This window comes from Anarhichas minor, unplaced genomic scaffold (assembly GCF_050575085.1).
Source record: "Anarhichas minor isolate MPS153535 unplaced genomic scaffold, ASM5057508v1 ptg000145l, whole genome shotgun sequence".
In the NCBI taxonomy this organism is placed as follows: Eukaryota; Metazoa; Chordata; class Actinopteri; order Perciformes; family Anarhichadidae; genus Anarhichas; species Anarhichas minor.
Window position 1 is genome coordinate 254,709 of NW_027466591.1, and position 15,292 is coordinate 270,000.

At 41.1% G+C, this 15,292-nt stretch overlaps 2 protein-coding genes across 3 annotated transcripts in view; both read left to right on the forward strand.

Moving 5' to 3' along the window:
* Positions 1-285: 285 nt before the first annotated feature.
* On the forward strand, positions 286-7,932 carry LOC142943625 (nuclear factor 7, ovary-like). 2 transcript variants are annotated; one of them, XM_076085228.1, is made up of 2 exons: positions 286-573; positions 6,351-7,932. In XM_076085228.1, exon 2 carries the CDS (start codon positions 6,360-6,362, stop codon positions 7,866-7,868), a length of 1,509 nt encoding a protein of 502 aa, XP_075941343.1. In that variant the 5' UTR covers positions 286-573; positions 6,351-6,359; the 3' UTR covers positions 7,869-7,932. The 2 variants fall into 2 exon arrangements, with proteins under 2 accessions (XP_075941343.1, XP_075941342.1); XM_076085227.1 differs by lacking the exon at positions 286-573 and adding an exon at positions 588-3,316.
* Positions 7,933-10,054: 2,122 nt separating this feature from the next.
* The window catches only part of dld (deltaD), a 7,916-nt gene continuing 2,678 nt past the window's right edge, over positions 10,055-15,292 (forward strand). Inside the window, exons 1-10 of the mRNA XM_076085226.1 lie at positions 10,055-10,176; positions 11,473-11,548; positions 11,980-12,059; positions 13,226-13,294; positions 13,497-13,566; positions 13,711-13,811; positions 13,896-14,039; positions 14,229-14,330; positions 14,791-14,981; positions 15,068-15,238. Of these exons, the coding sequence (XP_075941341.1) occupies positions 10,135-10,176; positions 11,473-11,548; positions 11,980-12,059; positions 13,226-13,294; positions 13,497-13,566; positions 13,711-13,811; positions 13,896-14,039; positions 14,229-14,330; positions 14,791-14,981; positions 15,068-15,238 (1,046 nt within the window). The 5' untranslated portion in view covers positions 10,055-10,134. The remainder of the gene's footprint in view (positions 10,177-11,472; positions 11,549-11,979; positions 12,060-13,225; positions 13,295-13,496; positions 13,567-13,710; positions 13,812-13,895; positions 14,040-14,228; positions 14,331-14,790; positions 14,982-15,067; positions 15,239-15,292) is intronic.

A 15,292-nucleotide genomic window follows, 5' to 3' on the forward strand; every position in this document is an offset into this window, starting at 1 on the left:
GAAAGTTCCCCATCGTAGTAACTTTAAAAGTTATTTGTTTTTTGTTGTAGCTTATCTAGTTCTATATAATATCTAAATAATTCCTGTAATAACTCTTTAAATACTGTCCAGAACATTAACCTTTATGTTTTTTTAAGCTAACTATGTACAAATATAGACTATTACACACCCATGGCCAAGGTGCAAGACGCCACCAAGGCTTAGCGGGCCCCTCCTGCTGTCAGTGGGTGGAGAGACACTTAGTCCACCAGGCTGCAGGATAGCTTTGAAAGAACACAAACCTTGTTCCCCTGAGACATATGCAGCATGGAGGTTAGACCACAGAGTGAGGTGGCAAGAACCTGGGATGTGCAAACCAGGGTTACAAATGTACAATCAGAGCTTCACTGAGAGGAGGAGCAACTCTGAAAGAGGAGAGATGCTACTTCACATTTCCTGAAATCAAAGTAAAGTTAGTCTGAGCGACAGCAGAGCTGCAGTCGAGACAAGTCTCTCTGTTTCTCTCTGAAGAAACATTCAACTGAATCCAGCAGCTTCTTCTCAACAACACAACAGAGTCTCTGACAAACTCTGGTGAGTAAACTGTTCTACAGACTAAATGTAGTCAAGATGTAGTTCAAGAGAGAAACCAATGCTGTAGCCAAGAACAATAAGTAACATCAGATAAACTAGGCCTGCTAAAAGCTAACTAGTGGAGCTTAATGTATCTGATTTTATCTCTTGACTTTAATTACCTGTAAAGGCAGAAATTTGACGTATTACAACAAGCTGTTACACAATCTGGTAAATATCCAATGTGACTGTTTCTGTAGTTACTGCTGTCTGTCTTTGTGACGCAGTTCAGCTGATAATATCTGATGTAACATAAAACCTCAGAACTACTCGGACAGGAAGTTCCACTGGACAAATGTTTAGCTGAGGTCCACGTGGTGACCGTGGGGGTTGTGGAGAGAAATGATATATATAGTGTAATAATATGTCTCATTTATAAAGTGTGTAGGATCCATACTTAAAGTGTACGTGCGCACAAAAGCTGGAAATGGCACACCGCCAAAAAACTAAAATTGAACTTGTATAAACAGATCAGCCTCTACACGCCCACATTCAACCACAAACTGTGAATACAAGCATTGTAGTAGTTGTGACTCATCAGCACTAATAATACTGCTGCTTTGAGAGTTTATGATGAAGAGGATTTAGACGTGCAAAGTAACATGTGATATGAAGTGACATTAAATGTGTGAGAGGCGTCATCACATCACATTTAATTCCTACAATCTGACTTCAATTCACCACCTTGGGTCAGAGGCTCAGGTGCTCACATCCTCCGGTTAACTTTGTTTTTATTCGTCAAAACTTGGTGAACGCCTCTTTCAGGGTTTATAAATGAGACCCCCCCCCAAGCAGTAGCTTCCATCTTTTCTTCTGCAAATGTAATGTGTCTGGTTCTCTCATCATCATCATCATCATCATCATCTCTCTGCTCCTCCTCTTCCTCCTCTTTGTCCGAGCTGACTCTCTGACGCTAAAGGTCTCCCTCAGACACTTCAATACAACAAGTGATGAAGACAAATAGCTTTGTGTTGAGTTGAATATTAAATCTGATTTAAAATGTTTAGCCTACTTTGACAAATAGTTTTAATAACAATAGTTTCTACACTGTACGACATTTCAAGTCAGTTAAACTTGCAAATGAAAGTTCACCTGCTGCCTTGAAAATGTGAGTTAACTTAACTTGAAGAAATTAAAGTTCATCAAGTTGATTTAACTGCAATGTTCTAGTTGTCTCAACATTACTGTTCAAGTAAGTTGATTGAACTTTTTTCACTTGTTGTTTGAACTTGATACAGCGAGTTAAGACAAATAATTGTTTTACATTATCAGGTCAAGAAAACGTTCCTTACCAAGTGAACCAACACGCATTTCTGCATTATTGTAGCTCACAGTTTCAAGTTTAATAAAGTGTTCATGTTGTCTGATGAAGGTACTTTGTTGTTGATTAATATCAAGTTGAATAAAACATTGATGATATTTATAATCACCTCAAAATCATGTTGAGCTGACGAGCTGCAGCACAACATCACACATTAGATGGTTGGTAGTGTAACATAATGTCGTGTTGTTTTATCATTTTAAACCAGTGCTGCTAGTTAGTAGAGAATGAGCGAGATGTGAGGACGCCCTCTAGAGGAGTTCATAACAAACTGCAGCCTGTGTCCATATGAAGACGTGCTCTCATCTTAGTCCACTAGTGTCTCTGTGTCCATATGAAGACGTGCTCTCATCTTAGTCCACTAGTGTCTCTGTGTCCATATGAAGACGTGCTCTCATCTTAGTCCACTAGTGTCTCTGTGTCCATATGAAGACGTGCTCTCATCTTAGTCCACTAGTGTCTCTGTGTCCATATGAAGACGTGCTCTCATCTTAGTCCACTAGTGTCTCTGTGTCCATATGAAGACGTGCTCTCATCTTAGTCCACTAGTGTCTCTGTGTCCATATGAAGACGTGCTCTTAATGAATAACTACAGTCTGATGCTGAAGCAGAGTACAGGAAAGCAGGAGCACAATGAACTTTACATCTTTATACAAATACTCTATCAAATCGAATGTAATTAGCAAACATTTTGTGTGTTTTGTAGTTTTAGAGCTCAATCTAAAATCAGTAACTTTACTTTCAGTGAAGAAGAATGACTTAAAGAGTGCTTTAAAACAACCACAGAGTAGCTCATGACACTGTGTCGTGTGTGGAACAGATACTGAAATGGTTACAGTCAGAATGACACATTAGCAGAGAAACAACAAGATACATTTAATGTACAAAAGAAAAATCAGGTTGTCTTACTTTACTTGTGGTTTTCCATTTTTGGAGGCTTTTTACTTTCCCCCTCTTCATCTAAGAGGGAACGATTATACGTTTTACTTCAATAAATGCAGATTTACATTTTACATTCAACATGAAATAAACTCATATCACTGTTGTTCTGTAATCTGGTAATTCAAAACCACGATGTTGTTGTTATGCTGTCTATTTGTAAGTTTGTTCTTTTAGCTGCTCTTTATTTACATCCTTGAAAAAAGTAAAGACTCATCTCTCCTAATATATGTCAGGGTGTTTGTCAAAGAGGCAGTAAGAGCTCCTTCACAGAGCTTCACTGAGAGGAGGAGCAGCTCTGAAAGAGGAGCTGCAGACTCACTTCTCCTGAAGTGAAAGTGAAAGTTATTCTGAGCGACAGCAGAGCTGCAGTCGAGACAAGTCTCTCTGTTTCTCTCTGAAGAAACATTCAAGTGAATCCAGCAGAGTCTCTGACAAACTCTGGTGAGTACACTGTTCTACAGAGACACTCAACATCTGGTCAAAAGTGAGTTCAAACCAAGATCCAGAACAAAGAACACACAGCAGAGAAACTAGACCTGCTAACAGCTAACTAGCCTTTAGCTTAGCTACCTTTGTATTGTCTAATATACAGAAAATACATGTCTTATAATAGAATATAACCTTGAACTTTAAAGAAGTTGTGTTTCACATTCTGAACATTATTTTAGCATCAAACACATGATCTCTGTGCAGTTATAGAGGACTAATGTCCACCTGAGCAGAGATTAAAGTCTGTGTGTGTTGTTGTCAGAGCTTCTCCAGTCTTTGTTGACACAGCCAGCCTCGTGCCTTTTAGTGCGTGTGAGCGTGCATGTTAGTGCATGTGAGCATGCGTGTTAGTGCATGTGAGCGTGCCTAACTGGTTAGCTCCAGGCTATTTATTTTCTTCACTACCATCCCAAAAAATAATTTCAACCGCTCTGAAGTCAGTCAGAAATTCTAAAAGTTGGACTGTTATAGTCATTATTTTGTGCATAAAAAAGGAAATAAATAATTTTATTTGTATTGATTGAAACACATCTCATCATTATTATTTATGATGTATAATAATCAGCTTACAGCTCGTGTTAGGAAGTTAAACAGCTCATAATTCATCTCTAATATCTGTTTTATATTCATGTGGAAACATCTCATTCAAACTACTGGATTTATTCAAGTTTATCACCAAGAGCACATTTTACAGATGACACGTGAACACATCATGATAACGTTATAATGTACCTTCACTGCTTTGTCTCAGCCAGCAGAGAATTTACAACAATAAAGAAACAAACTAAACATCTATGGCCTGAGTCCACGTAGTCTTCTTCTGGCAGAAAAGTGTTTGCAGGTCGCTCGGTATGACAACATTATCACCACTTTATCCTCAGTTGTATGGTCGACTGACATGCTCCTTTGCTGTTATTATCTATTTGTTTGACTTTACCATGAGCACCAAACGGAGGACGTCTGCTTCATACTCTGTATAGATGAGCTCAGTCTGACAGCCGTCACGTTAGAGCAAGGAGAGACAAAGCGCACGGTGATAAAACATTCAGTGTTCACCCGGACGATCTGCTCCCACAAATAAGATTTTCGGTCTTTGTCATGATCGTGTAAAAGTATAACTTTCAGGATGGACAGAGGCACGGCCAAAACAAGCTATGGTGACGTCACCAGAGCTTTTTCAGCTTTCAACTTGAAGCGCACAAAACAAAGGCGGAGTGCTCCGAAAAAAAGACGCTGGGTGCAGCAGCTTTTTCTCTAGGTGGCCGCGTGCGCTCTCTACTCATTGGGAACAATTTTAAAAAGACGACGGCACTCGGGGTTGAAGCACTTTAACAATATGCTCAAAATCGGTGATGTCTACGATCGCGCGTTGTCTCATAAACGCAGCGATACTCTCGAGCATTAGTGACTTTGGCTCGGTCTGAATCCTCAGTGGGAGGCTGTCCGAACACCGTGGTGAGAAGAAGGACTCGCCGTCCAGTCCGATGTTATGTATCAACATATATACCCGACTTCTGTTTAACTGTCGGCACACAGTTTGACACAAATCATGCTCTATTGAGCTGGATTAACCCGACTAAACCAGCCAGCATGCCACCACGCGGCTACAGCAGACAGCAACTGGTGCGTTGCCAAAACTTTCCAGGTGAAACTCAAGCTCAAGAATTTCTATTATTTCGTATCTTTTCAACTGTTTGCACACCGAAAGGTTGACGCATACCGAACCGATTGTCTTGTACCGAACAGTTCAATACAAATACAGGTATTGTCACACCCCTGATGTTTACATCATGTTCATGCTTGTTGGTGTATTGATAAATTATTGGCTTTTTAGCTGCTGTTCACTGGATCAGCCCTCACACACAGAGCAGGATATCGATAAATTAACCGATAACATCGAGGTTTATTAATACTTCGGTCTTTAACAATTTAGAAATTCAAGTACCAGACAGAACTCAGAGTCGCGTCAACGCTGACGTGACCTGTTCGGTCTAGACACGGGGTAAAGGCCCTATTTAAATGATCTATAGAGCATTGTCTAAAGTGCATGGCGCAACGGCATTTAGAACGTGTCCAACTCCACTGTTGCAAGTTAGTTAGTTTCTTAATTAATCATAGGTGTGTTTTAGGCGTAACATGATTCAAACCAATCATAGTGTCATCTACCACTCTGCTATTTAAATCGTGGATTCAGCTCATTGGAGAAGCGAGCGATTTTCTGCAGTAAACTATAAATTGAAGCAGAATATTTCGTCAAATAAATAAAAAATTTAGATTATTATTTTATTTTCAATAAAGTTTGACTTTTGGAGTTCAGAACGCTAAAGTCACACAAGTCAGAAACAATCCTACTCAGCCACCACTGGAATCTAATTGTACAAACAGTTTAACACTGATAATATTAGAGGACCCTGATCTTTACCTGCACCGGTGCAGAAACACTGTTTAAACACAATGAATACACACGCTAAACAAAAAGCTCTGCAGCATTCACATATTGATATTCATAGTTGGCTATATGTCGCTGTCCATTGACGGCGGGTGCTGAATTAATGTTGCCATGATATATTGTGAAGGGAGAGACGGGACAGGTATGTGGTCCTCGGCCGGTGGACCCTCTGCCTCCGCCGTCCCCCAATCCTCTCCTCACACCGGGCACAAGTACTTACACAATGTGGGCGCTGGGCATGAAAATGACAACTGTGTCGAGAGGAAACGTGCAATGACTTGCTCTGCACTTTGAACAGAGAAGGTGTTTTCCCCCAACAGCATTAATGATGATTTTCCTTATATTCCACTGATCCTAGTTTGATTTTATTAAACAAACAATCAAAAGATATGTAATAACAGTTTTATTTAAACCTTAGAATTTAAACCTCCACCTTGAACTGACGTTAAGCACATTTAAGTACATCGTGCTGATTTTAATAAACAAACAATCAGAAGATAATAACAGTTTTGTTTTTGTCACACTTGTTGTCCTCAGAGTGTAGATATGTCTGCTGCCAGCTGTCTGCTGACTGAAGATCAGTTTCTGTGCTCCATCTGTCTGGATGTGTTCACTGATCCAGTCAGCACATCATGTGGACACAACTTCTGTAAAGCCTGCATCACTGAACACTGGGATATTGATGCCCCTTATCAGTGTCCCAACTGTAAAAAGGGTTTCAACACCAGACCTGAGCTGCTGGTCAATACTTTGATCTCTGAGATGGCTGCTCAGTTCAGACAGTCAGCTCAACAGAAAGCCAGCAGCAGCAGCTCAGAGCAACAAGCTGCCAAACCAGGAGAAGTTCCCTGTGACGTCTGCACTGGAACCAAACTGAAGCCCTGGATGCTCTACCTGTTGGGTCTGATGTGTGTTTTCATCCTCTGGATAATTTTAAACCACAAAACACATGTTGTTGTTCTACTGAAAGAAGAATATGAAGGAACAAAGGCCGAGCTGGAGAGGACGAAGACTGAAATCCAGCAGATGCTCCAAGAGAGAGAAATAAAGATTCAGGAGATCAAACACTCAGTGGAGATCAGTGAGGAAGATGCAGACAGAGAGATAGCAGATGGTGTTCAGGTCTTCACCGCTCTGAAGGAGTCTGTTGAGAGAAGCCAGGCCGAGCTCATCAACACGATCAAAGAGAAGCAGAGAAAGACAGAGAAACAGGCTGAAGGCTTCATCAAAGAGCTGGAACAGGAAATCTCTGAGCTGAAGAAGAGAAGCACTGAGGTGGAGCAGCTCTCACGCTCTGAAGACCACCTCCACCTCCTCCAGAGCTTCAGGACCCTGAACACTGCGACACCCACCAAGAACTGGACAGGAGTCAGAGTCAGTCCACCTTCATATGAGGGGACTGTGAGGAGAGCTGTGAATCAGCTGGAGGAGATGCTTAATGAAGAGATAAGTTATCTGCTTTTCGTCGAGCTGAAGAGGGTCCAGCAGTCTGCAGTGGATGTGACACTTGATCCTGATACAGCACATCCCAAACTCATCCTGTCTGATGATGAAAAACAAGTACATGATGGTGAAGAATGGACATATCACCCAGAGAATCCAGAGAGATTTGATTCTTGTACTTGTGTTTTAGCAAAGCAGAGTTTCTCTTCAGGAAGATTTTACTACGAGGTTCAGGTTAAAGAGAAGACTGAGTGGGAGTTAGGAGTGGCCAGAGAGTCGATCAACAGGAAGGGAGAAATCACACTGACTCCTCAGGATGGTTACTGGACGATATGTTTGAGGAATGAGGATGAATACGGAGCTTGTGCTGACACTCTGGTTGATCTCTCTCTGAAGTCTCAGCCTCAGAAGGTGGGGGTGTTTGTGGATTATGAGGAGGGTCTGGTCTCCTTTTATGATGTTGATGCTGCAGCTCTTATCTACTCCTTTACTGGCTGCTGCTTCACTGAGAAACTCTTCCCATACTTTAGTCCTGGTTTTTACTATGATGATGTTGATAATGACAACTTTGCCCCATTAATAATCTCTCCTGTCAATCACTCTGAGCAGTAATACATTTGATTTTCTCGATTCACTTTCATGTAGTGTAATAAATGTATTTTTGATGAACGATGTATACATGTGCTGTTGTGGTGGCCCGTTCTTGATTCCTCTTCCTCTGTACTGGGCCACGTTACGGGGCTCTGTTTCTGACTCACACGTTGAACCGTCTAAATAATGACTCTTGCAGACACTGCTTTCTTTGCCGTCACTTGATTGATTTTATTTTCTCTTTTGACAAATTGAACAGCAAAATATAATCTGTTAAACGTGAGGTCAAAGACTGTCCCGATGCCCCGTTCCACACAAAGGAAAACCAACACTCGAGACTCAGTCCCACCCCTTCCTCTTATGCCAGCTGATCCTCATCTGGTTAATCACGGAAGTTCCTAAAGAAAAGTAATTATACAGAATCCAAAATGTAGCCTTCGTTCATAAATTAAAGGAGTCACACAAATATATTAGCAAAAATGAGAAATTATGATTTGTAATCAAAACTAAAAATATGGCTCTAACAGCTGTTTTTATAAAATTCTTATCACTGCTTTTGTTCCCCTTATTTTCAGCCCCTGGCTTAAATTTGCAGTCTTTGTTTTGGCAGTGTAGTTGTGAAGATGTTGGTAGTATTAATTAACTGATGTTAGTATTTGTCGTACTCTCTGATGGAGTGAGATTAGACTCTGGTTCTGATCCAAGTACCAGAGATAACTATACCGTAACAGTTTCACCTGTGTTTGACAATTCATTTAATTTAACGCTATACTTTAAAGATATACGTGGTTCACTTTTGTCTGCTAGGTAGGATAACTGGTCCTCCAGGGATATCTCTTCAGGTCATCATGAATAATACACATTCAAAACAGGTGGACATAACAACAAAGGAGCTCAAAGAGTCATTTAAAAGTCATCCACAGAATATGCAAAGAACCGACATTAATACTGAATGAGGGGCAGTAAACCTACTGTACATGCATTAAGCTGTCAGGACCTCCTGACCTCTGACAAAGAACAATGTGAGTTTATTACATTTGTATTCACTAAATCATAGGTATAAATATATTTAGTCCTAAGAAGAGAGTGAAAATACCTTTAATATACAATAAGATGTTTTTCTTGCGGGTTTAAAACTTCCATGAGAATGGACGATTGATGCTACAAATGACTGATATTTGATTATTGTGATGCAAAAGTGAAAAACAAATCATAAGCTCTCTATTTTAAAGGTGCTAAATTTGATATTCAGAGCATATCTATTGCCTCCAACATGTTGATGGCTGAGCCAGCAGCTGGAAGCTAACAGTGCTGACAAAGCTAACAGCGTTTAGCTGAGGGGGAACCGGAGGGAGGGCGCTACGCTCCTGAGACGACACAACAAATGTTTTGTAATGTTTGTACACTTGCAGAAAAAGTGTAAAGTTAAACATTTTTAGCAATCTTTCGTAGTCTATCTTTAACAGTTGGTGTCGTAAGCAAAAGTGTATCTGCATCATGCTTTAAATCCAAACCTTCCTGGTTCAATAAAGACCCAGAACATTCAGATTCCACCTCCTGAATCCCTGAAGGGGTTCTCTCGGCCCTCCCTGAGAACCTGGAGGCGATCAAAGCAGGAAACTCAGCATCAGACAACAAAGTGTAGTGCTTTGAGAGCTTTACGCCTTTTACAGTGAAGATTATGTGAACTGAAGGATGAAGTGTTCCTCATGTCTACAAACATATGATGATTTAATATAATATGATGAATTGATGTAGATTAAACCATATAAAGGAGTTAAAAACATGCAACATGCACATTAATGCAGCAGTAATATTAATGCAGAAACAGATATAATAGGAAAACATTTTGCTGATCAATAAATACTTTTACTTTCACTACATTTAGCTGAAACATACTTTTACTTCAGTAAGGTTTTGAATGCATGACTTGTACTTGCAGTGGTGTATTTCCACAGTGTCGTATTAGTACTTTTACTAAAGTAAAGGATCTGAATACTTCTGGATATTTCACAGAGGACAGAAACTATATTTTTTGGAAACATTGTATTTGTTGTTTTACTTGTTTTAAAGTCTTTCCCCAACCAGAGAGTCGGTGTGACGAGTTGAGAGATTTTTCAGGTTTCACAATCACTGACGTCATATGTAGGCGACCTACACGGGCGTTTTTTTTTTTTTTTTTTACGGACTACTGGTACTGCGCATGCGCAATGACGGTAGTCCTTGGCTGTGTCGGCCTTTCTGTAGGTTACAGATCCGGTGAGAGGCGACCACAACACGGGCTAAAATGCAGCAGAGCTGGACGCAGTTATACCGCTCTCTGGCCACGGTAAGGACGGATTACATGTAATCTATTAACCAACGTGTGTTGTCCGGAGAAGCTTCTAACTGGGTCCGGCCAGAGTTTGGTTCTGGGGGGTACTGGTTACTGGTTACTGGTGTTTAGAGACCTACGGCCCGGCGGGCCTGGTTAAGTCGTATGGAGAGAACGTAACGCCAGACTCCACCGGTAACACGGGAGATTCAGGGTTGTTGCGGCTGTCAGCGAATAAATATGTCGCTTAATACACATTTGATACATTAACTAACTCTATACCTTCCCCTTTATTAATTCGGTATATGCTAAATTAACAACATATTTAAATAAAATTACTTATTTTGGTGTTTGAACGTTTGAAACGCATTCGTGGAGCTCGTTCGTCGGTGTTATCTGACGGTGCTTCGTTCACTAATTACACACATTTTGAGATGAGGTCACGTGACCTTTGTATTATGTTTAAGGGTAACGCGTTTCTAGATGTAACGTTAGCTTAACTAGTTAATTTAATTGTCGTTACAGTTGACAGCCGCCTCCCAACAAACCATGTTAGGATGCTAAGCTAGTGCTAGCACGCTAAGCTAGTTAGCAGTGGTTACCTAATGCTAACTGTTATGAGACTTCTGGCTGAGACGTTTACACATTTTAACAGCTTCTCTCTTATTGACAAAGTCTTCAGATACATGTATTCTATAAGTAAACAGCTAATTAGTTAATAAACGTATTTATGTTCCTGTTTCTTAATGTGACGTTAGCTCCATGCTGACTACAGACTATAGATTAACTTCTTTATTTCTTACAATCCTCTCATGTCACCTGTATACATTACTGACATTAGTTTTTTTGCACCTTATTGATGATATGTATGTGTTTTTATAATGAGTTTATTTATTATTTGCACTCTTCTGTCTCTGTACTGTAACTGTCCTCTGGATAAATAAGCTTGTATTTGACCTTAAATCAGAGCATTGGCATCATGATGTCTTCACTGTGATGCAGACAGTGTTCAGGTTGTCTTTGCTTCTCCCCAACATCTGGTGTGTGTGTGTGTGTGTGTGTGTGTGTGTTTTACACACTTGAGCGGCTGAACAAGGAAATTGTACTGAAGGAAAATCACAAAACAAATAACAAACAGGTTATTAAGTCTGAGAGTTTCCTGGAAAACGCTGTCCGATGTTTCATTTATTATCAGAGGAACTGGTTGTATTACCTTTACTTGCTTTAGTTGTGGTTGGTTCTCCTGTATCGGATCGTTTTGTGTGTGACCATCTTGTTTTCAGGTTTTCTTTCTTTCCTTTGTTTTCACAGAGGAGCCACCACCTTCCCTGCAAACTGCACGGAGCCTCAGTGCTGTCTGTCAGGAGCTACGCTGACAAAGCAGCAAGTAAGTCTGCTCATGAAGCTCATCACCGTCTGTATTAACGGCTCGAGACTCTCTGGACTGGAGCCGGATGTGTGATCGTTGTTTTGTTTCCACATTTAGGAAACACTGGACTGAATGTGAACTTACGAGAGACTTAAAAACAACGGTTTAGTCGTATTCAGAATAACAAACGTACGAGAGGTCCAGACCTGTTTACAGATGCTCTGCCTTTCTTCACAGCGAGAACATCATTTATTATAACTTCATCACAGCATTCTGAGTCCTCAGATAAAGTTACATCATCAGAGGACTCTGAACTAAAACTTTGATGCTGTAGTTCTCCCGTCTTTTCATGAGTGAGGGATAAATTCTCTGTTGTTCTGTTGCTCTGAACTGTTGCTCTGAACTGTTGCTCTGAACTGTTGCTAAAAGTTGCTGCGTTGCCTCCGTAGTTGATGCAGACGTCACGGTGGTGGGCTCCGGTCCAGGCGGCTACGTCGCTGCCATCAAAGCGGCGCAGCTCGGCTTCAAGGTAAGCATATAATGTATATAATATATATTATATACAGTATATATATATATATATATATATATATATATATATATATATATATATATATGTCTCTCTCTCTCTCATTGTGATATTTATGTGATACAGATGATGATAATAATATATTAATCTTCAGAATGAGGGATTTCTTCAGTGTTGCTCCTTCATGTCTTTAATTATGGAGGAAACATTAAATCTCTTCATATTTTAACATCCGAACCTTTTTCATAGATTTAGCAACGTTAGAATAAAGTTCACAACCAGCCTGAACCTTTAGTTTATTTTAACGTACTCTTAAAATTTGTTTGTTTATTCTTTTGTGCTTTTTCATACGTTTATTTTTTAGCCAAATTCCATATATGTGCAAACGTACTTTGTAATAAACTGATTCTGTGTGATCTGTGCAAAAGCCCAAAAAAACCAAATTCACATTATTTATTATTTTAACAGATGAGCGTCTACGACTATAACTCTAGAGTTATGGTTCATGTTACAGATTATTTGAACCTAATATCTTGATGGAGATATTTCAGCGATATTGTCGAGTTGACTATCGATGATTTCACTAAATATTTACACAATGATATTTTATGATAAATGATCATCAGTGATGTGGATATGAGGACGAATAATAGAAGTTACACGTTACTGTAATTCAGCCTTAAAGAGCAGGAAAAGACGACGTTTATATTACTATTATTATTGTTATTATCACCATAGAGATATAAACCCGATGTATTGTCCAGCACTAATTCATGTTAACACACAAATCTATTAAATATTCTTTGCTTTACAAATTCTGAATAATATTTCAACCCTGATAAGATGAATTTGTGCTCGTTTGATAATTGTTATCTTGCTGTAATCTAATTCATTAAATAATTATTTCATCCTGAGTGTTTCTTATAAAGTCTGCAGACAGCAGGATGTAAAGTTGTTCACACATTTACAACAACAGCCTGAAAACAACAGTTTGATCCACGTTTTCAGAACATTAACGTATTGTTTTTAATCTTGTATCTGAGGTTTGTTTCTTTCTTTTCCTCGCTGATAGAAAACACACAATGTTCACGATTAATATATTATATTTATGGTAAATAAGGCAGCTCTCCTGTTAACACATGAACGTACTTTCTATCCTTTTTCAGGCGGTGTGTGTGGAGAAGAACGCCACGCTGGGTGGAACCTGTCTGAACGTCGGCTGCATCCCCTCAAAGGTGATCAGCTGGTGTTTCTTCTTCTGTGGTTTGAGCGACGGCAACATTTTCCTGTTTTATATCGTTTATCGAGTTCATTTTACAGTCTGGAGTTCACAAAGCTGCTCAAATAGTGGAACATGAGATACATGAAGCAAGTGAACAGCTCAGGGTTAAGATGTAGAAGCATGAACAACTCTCTGCTTGATGTGTGTGTCTGCAGGCTCTGCTCAACAACTCCTACTTCTACCACATGGCTCACGGCAAGGACTTCGAAAGCAGAGGCATCGAAAGTAAGAAACCTGAAACGCTTTTAGGTCTTTAGTTTGAGACGAAGCGGCTCATCAATAACTCGGTTATTGTTGTCTGTGAATATTCATATTTGATGTCACCGTCGTCTCCTCAGGATTAATGCTGACTCCAGGTCTGTCTCTCAGTTTCAGGGCTCTCGTTGAACCTGGAGAAGATGATGGCTCAGAAGAGCGGAGCCGTCAAAGCCCTGACCGGAGGAATCGCTCATCTATTCAAACAGAACAAAGTCAGTCAGTCAGTCTCTCTCTCTTTCTGTGTCTGTCTCTCTCTCTCTCTAAATGTAACTGAGAGTCTGATTTCCCCCCCCCAGGTGATCCACGTTAACGGGTACGGGAGGGTGAGCGGTAAGAACCAGGTGACGGCCGTGGCAGCAGACGGCAGCGAGCAGGTGATCAACACCAAGAACATCCTGATCGCCACCGGCTCCGAGGTCACACCTTTCCCTGGGATCCAGGTAGGACTCCATGAAGCGGGAAGACGCTGAACTTCACAGTCAAACCAGTATTTTGGGGCATTCATCACCAAATCTCTTAGTCTGATAGTCGAGTATATAAAGGACCTTTTCCTCAACGTACTTGAGTTGAATCTGTGAAAATGAAACGTGTAACTGTTCAAACAGTCTCAAATGTTCTCTCTCTCTCAGATCGATGAGGAGAGCATCGTGTCGTCTACAGGAGCTCTGTCCCTGAACACGGTTCCAGAGGAGATGATCGTGATCGGAGCCGGAGTCATCGGAGTGGAGCTGGTCAGCATCTCTTCTGTCCAATCAGAGCGTAGAGCCCTAAAGTAGCTCGTAGCCACGGCTGCAGCGATGAAACATTTAGAACCGGAGACATTAAAGTATTCTAGAGACTCAAACAGATGAAAAGCTCAAATCAGTGATGATAAACTGATAGAGGACATCTGGTCATCGTGTGTCAAACGTTAAACTACTGCTCAGAGACGGACACGTCGATGACCGATGAGAACCAATAAAGTAGAGGACTTGTGTGTCTGCGTCATCGCTTCTACAGGTTTACGTCTCTACCCGTCCAGACTGAAACACAACCACAAAGCTTTTAACACTACAGCGACGTCAGCAGCGCTTTAGTGGCTCTCAATGGCCGGAGTAGAGTTGGACACGAGGCGTAAATGTAGGAAAAAGGTCTCATTGGTGTGTAAACGTTCCCTAAAGTCACACAGCTGTTGATCCTCCCGTCCTGCAGGGGTCCGTGTGGCAGCGTCTGGGCTCCAAAGTCACAGCGGTGGAGTTCCTGGGCCACGTGGGCGGCATGGGCATCGACATGGAGATGGCCAAGAGCTTCCAGCGCATCCTGCAGAAGCAGGGCCTCAAGTTCAAGCTCGGCACCAAAGTCATGGGAGCCACCAAGAGGCCCGACGGCAAGATCGATGTGGCGTGAGTACAAAATAAAGAAAACACCCTGAATCTTATATTTAAACTAAAGCAAAGCAGCCGTGTGTAACCCCGCGTTGGTGTCTCAGGGTGGAGGCGGCGGCCGGAGGGAAGAACGAGACTCTGACGTGCGACGTGCTGCTCGTCTGTATCGGCAGACGACCGTTCACACAGAACCTGGGTCTGGATTCTGTCGGCATCGAGCTGGACAACAGAGGACGCATCCCCGTCAACAACCGCTTCCAGACCAAAGTCCCCAGGTACCACGAGTGACCGGAGAACAATAGAACCTTCTACAGCTCATCGATTAACAG

What these genes read in the sequence shown, in the direction of transcription:
- LOC142943625 (XM_076085228.1), top strand. Translation starts at nt 6,360, where the DNA reads ATGTCTGCTGCCAGCTGTCTGCTGACTGAAGATCAGTTTCTGTGCTCC.